The sequence below is a fragment of the Elaeis guineensis genome, chromosome 3, assembly GCF_000442705.2.
Source record: "Elaeis guineensis isolate ETL-2024a chromosome 3, EG11, whole genome shotgun sequence".
NCBI lineage: Eukaryota > Viridiplantae > Streptophyta > Magnoliopsida > Arecales > Arecaceae > Elaeis > Elaeis guineensis.
Genome location: NC_025995.2, coordinates 74,004,948 through 74,010,196, shown reverse-complemented (window position 1 = coordinate 74,010,196; position 5,249 = coordinate 74,004,948). Strand labels below are relative to the sequence as shown.

At 32.7% G+C, this 5,249-nt stretch overlaps 1 protein-coding gene across 1 annotated transcript; it reads right to left on the bottom strand.

The window, feature by feature from the left end:
* Positions 1 to 270: 270 nt before the first annotated feature.
* On the bottom strand, positions 271 to 3,503 carry LOC105042107 (probable peroxygenase 5). The gene is made up of 6 exons (XM_010919207.2): positions 3,446 to 3,503; positions 1,724 to 1,837; positions 1,529 to 1,614; positions 951 to 1,045; positions 542 to 667; positions 271 to 412 (listed from the first exon to the last, which is right to left on the bottom strand). Exons 1-6 carry the CDS (start codon positions 3,501 to 3,503, stop codon positions 271 to 273), a joined length of 621 nt encoding a protein of 206 aa, XP_010917509.2.
* Positions 3,504 to 5,249: the final 1,746 nt, after the last annotated feature.

Below are 5,249 nucleotides of genomic sequence, written 5' to 3'. Positions count from 1 at the left end.
GACCCATGTTTTCAATTGAACTGAGCAAGAGTTCAAGCCGTATGCAACAACATTATCAGGACATCTAGAGGCTCAGGCCCATCCCAGCCTAGCATGAGGCCATATAAGAGAGATAGAGAAATAGATAGAGAATTTGAATTGCGGCATTGCAGGCATTCCAAACAATTTATTCGCGTACATAATTAGTGTTCTGAAATAACATTTCTCAATGCAAGTTCACTGCATGAATAAGCTAGCAGAATCTGCCCTCCAGCAACCCCTGCGATGCCTTCATTTGGGAGACTTGTTCTCCGCCTCCAGTTTGTAGAACAAACTTCCATCAAAGACAGATCTTAGTGTTTCCTTTTGAAGCAATCCATCTTTATCCTTAACAAGTGAGAATAAAATCTCCCACTCTGTCCGGCTAGCAAACCTACGAAAAATTTCAAAGCAAGTACGAGTATTAAACTTTTGAGAATGACTTACGTTTGCTTAAAATAGGATCAAATTCTTAACCAACAAGTTTCCATATGCATAGCTTCTACTAATCAAAGAAACCTACGATCCTGGCAGGTCACCGGGTTGTTGATTCGCCTTAAGCATCTCTTTCAACTCGTCGGATGTCAATGCATCGGGGTGAGCGTGCGCATGCTTCTGAAATATCTCCTCAAACTTTTCGGGAACAAACCTGAAAAGTGTATACATTATGTCAAATCAACGACCCGAGATAGAGAAAAATAATTATCACTTCTCCAATTGCTGTAAAAATACAGACTGAAATTAGTTATTGATCTTAAAGACCGGTACAGAAACTGGAATAAAACTGTAACAGATAATCCAATCAACATTTTTGTATAAATATTAGGGTTGAGACTCTTAGAATAAACAAAAGTTGTACATATGTTTCAAGAAAGGAATGATATCGTTATCACTAAAAGTACTATAAAATTAAACAATATATGTAAACCTACTTTCCATCAGTGTCATAGGCACCAGAGTCACTTCCATGTTTGCCTTTTGCAATGTTGGCTACAATAATAGGGAGTTTGATGGCTGGTATGCTTCCCTGCATATATGACAAAAAAAGGAAATTAGGTATTTCACCTAATGGTATATGTGAAAGCGGCCAATAAATATACAAAATATGGAAATTCAATTTGCCTGAGGCACTGTTGTACAATTTTCCATAATTATTTATGCTGTACAAGATCCTTGTGGTGAGTATTTTTAATTTTATTGGATAGATAGATAGATAGATAGAGAGATTTAAAAGTAATTCTTTATTTTAAGATTTGATTTTGGGTAAGGATATTGGATGGTTCAATTAGTAAAATCACTGCCAGTTGGCACCAGTGACCTATGCTAAAAAAATCCACCTTTGCTTCAATTTGAGATCCTAGGATTTATGTCCAGGGAAGTCAGTATTTTTTTTTATTTTTTTGGTAAGAAGAGAAGTCAGTATTTACAGACAGTGACAATATTCATGAAATGCGTGTGAGATTGGAAGAGAGGGAGACTGGGGGTAGGAGTGAGGAGAAAAGGAGCATACATTGTTGGTTTTAGGACTAAGGAAGGCGTGGATTAGAGGGGCGCTCACGGTAGACAAAGGAATGCTACACCCAATTGCGCGAAATCCTGGAAAACAAGAAGCAAACAAATTAAGATTGGGCGATTGACGTAAAGGACAGCAAAATAATATGGAGTGAATGAAATGAAAACATAGGAAAATAGGGCACAAAATGACCTTGGAAGGTCTCTATTGGGTAAATGACACCATCTTTGTCCCTGTCGAAGAAGGACACATGCTTCTGAAGTGCAGTCATGTCCGTTCCATTGTTCTGATCCTGCCCTTTGCACCCTACAATCACCATGATCAAAGTTAAAAAAAAAAAAAAAAAAAAAAAAAAGTCATGAGACCACGTTGATTGAAAATAAAGTTCTCTCAGCTGTCAACGAAAAATTAAAGTTCTCTCAGCCTTATTTTCCAACCGTTGTAGATTCGTATCCCCCGACCATGAGCCTCAGGACTCATCTCTGGTATTATGAGTATGACACTGATGTCTGATTCGAAAATTTGGATAAATCGGCCACCGACTCTCACATTGGCCACAAATCTTTGCATCGGCCATCAATCCTCAAGTCAACTGCTGATCTTGCATGGGCTATCGGCTTCTCACTAGTATCTCCATTTGTAAGCTCTGATACATACTTAAGCCGCCAACCCTAGTATCGACAGTCGAATCCATCTTCGAAGGCGCATCAAGCTATCGATTGATATACTTAACATCTTACTAATCATCAGAGCGACATCTAGACATTGACACCAATTTAAGAAGAGTTCCGAACCAAACATCGTCTTCGACTAAGGAAATTATCATCAATTCTTATCTCTAATAGCACATTCGATAGGACTTCGAGCCACATCCCCTCCAACTCATGTCAGTCACTATGTTGATAGGAGACTCCTAAGCAGTCTCATCACCAACCATAACAAAAATATCAAAAAAAATAGAAACACTGCATGCGTGCGACACACACAACTACCACCAACTAGATTTAAATAGGAGTGGAAGTGGTATAAATAATATCCATCCAGATCTATTTTTATATTTGAATCAATGCAGATATGGACAGAAAATTGAGAATTTGATCAATATCCATTTTTGTATCCATATCCATCAAAGAAAAATGAATATGGATATGGATAGACAAATATGGATAGACAACTATCTAGCCTATATCTGAATATCTGAATCTACTTATAACTTTATACAATTTATATAATATTTATTAATTTTTTTAAAAAATATACAACCATATAAACATGTTATTAATTTGATTTATCATTTAAATATCCGAATCCACTTATCTTTATTTTTGTAGCCATAAAATTTAATCATCTAATTTATATCCGTAATTATATTCATAATTCTAATATTCGAATTGTATCTGTATTTATTTAAAATAAATATAAATATAATATTTTATATCTAAATAATATCAATATTTATATTTATATTTATTAAATAAAATAAATATGAATATAGATGTACCGGTATCCAATCCGGTTTCAGCCGTAGAGTTAAATAATGAATGTTGATCATGTCTGTGCCGTTGAAATCTATACACACTTCATGGGAAACCCTTTGGCGCTGGAGGCGAAATCTTGATGAAACAAAATCAAAGAAAAACAATGCACCCATCTAACGCTCGCCTACCGCAAAAGACAAGTGGAGGAGAGAAAAAAACTAAAATGAGATGATAGCCAACTAGCCACAAGTAGTGCTCCCAGAAGACTGGGAAGAAAGATCGGCACACGCTACAAGCAAGAAGGAAACATCGGTTCTTCCTTCTGCTAGAGTCTTCAAGGGATTTCAAAAAGCCACAAAATATCTCAGCTGCTGAGCCCCAGTGAGATCATATTGGTTATTTGGTTGGACAGATGATAAAAGTGGTTGAAGCATACCTGAGGCAATGACAAGGAGGAGCAGGAGAACGTAGGAGGCACCGGATAACTTGGCCATCTTCGTGTACAACAGCAAATAAAATGTCTGCTTGAAGGATGAAGTAGCATCCAGTATTTATAGGTACGAAATGATGGAAAAAATGGCATTCATTTATGATTTTTCCCAGCTTGCAAATATTTAGTGCATTAAATTGGCCGGATTATGTGAAGATTTCGTTGTTGGTGAATGGACAGTGAACGGATGCACGCAAAACTTGAATTAGGAAGGAATTCTTTACATTTACTCAATCGTCATAGACTACCAATTCCATGTATCTTTAGAAATCATTCCTTTGTTTTGTTAGCAGGAAAGTGGAAACTGAAATTCCACGTAAAATTTCTGGGATTAAACTTTCAAGACCAATTCATGAATTTTTGAACACAAGCTAGATCGAAGAACCCATCGTTTAGTGAAGGAAGTCGTCTCAGAGGATTTTTATTGATATGTCAAAATGGTGACCCTTCATACAAATTATTAGAAGCTTATCTCTCATTCAGGTTCCATGTCTAGCACCCAATCTTGCTAAAAATAAGATTGTTATTAAGGAAACATTTTAGAATTATTCATTATGAATATAGAAACCCATTTAAAAGTTGGCAAAGTCTTCAATTGGAAATTTTATAGAAGTTTATTGGAAAATCCGGTTAAAATCGTAGAATCCTATTTATTCACATGCTTCCTCAAAAGATGAAATAAAATAATATTGTTTGTCAGGTGTATGCAAGCTCTCTCGAAAGATATAAATAAAATAAATATTTGTTTGTCGGGGCTTGTGAATCCAGTGGATGCTACGAATCATCACGTTGTTCAACTGGTCATAATACAGTACGAAATATTTGAGAATCAATGATATTATTTTAATCATATCTTAAAAATGATGGAAAATGGCACTTTGTCCAACATTTATAATAAAAAGTGAGATATTAATTTGTATTTATGATTACCTACCAGGTCAAATTTTGCAGGTTGTCTTTGTTTTTCACAGTAAGCCGGAAATATGCAGATCCATTTTTCTGGATAAAAAATATATCTAAAAATTTATTTTATTTAAATAAATATTTTTTAAATAATATTTAAATAAAAATAATTTATTTATATTATTTTATATAAAAAAATAATTTTAAAATATATTATCATATTTTTTGTATTATTATTTTTTGAATATATTATTAAAATTTATCCATACTTTCTATAATATCTTTTATGCTTTTAAGGTTAAAAAAATGGACAACTAGTTTTTAGGCATTGAATATTGAAGACTTTAGAAATAAAATAAATATTTTAAAATAAAATTAAATATCTATTTTAGTGATTGATGAAAATGATTTAGCCACTCTTAGATGGATAAGATTTTTTCTCATTTTATAGATAAATATTACTCATAAAAAATAAATTATTTATTTTAAAAATTATAAAAATATAAATAAATTGATTAATAAAAAATTAATTAATTTTTTTATAATATTTATTTAAAAAAATAGACTTTTAAAGATATGTAAACTAACACAAAATAAATTAATAATTTACCTAAGAGAAGTGGATTCAATTTGATCCAAAATAAAGATGTGCAATGCTGGTTAGTCTTCATCATTGATCTGACCAGAATCTGTGTAAAAAATATAATAAAACTACAAATTATTTTGGCAACATATAAAGTAAAGTATTTAAAAACTGAACATTAAATACTACTATTACTCTTTAAGTGTAGTAAAAATAAAATTATCTATATTTAAAAGAGCTCGTAAAAACATTATATACAACTAT

Bases quoted from the DNA above. Each gene is read 5' to 3' on its own strand.
- LOC105042107 (XM_010919207.2), bottom strand. From the start codon at position 3,503: ATGGCCAAGTTATCCGGTGCCTCCTACGTTCTCCTGCTCCTCCTTGTC. The intron at 1,838-3,445 runs GTATGCTTCAAC...TGGTGATTGTAG, and splicing joins CCTCCTTGTCATTGCCTCAG to GGTGCAAAGGGCAGGATCAG. The intron at 1,615-1,723 runs GTCATTTTGTGC...CTTGTTTTCCAG, and splicing joins CCCAATAGAGACCTTCCAAG to GATTTCGCGCAATTGGGTGT.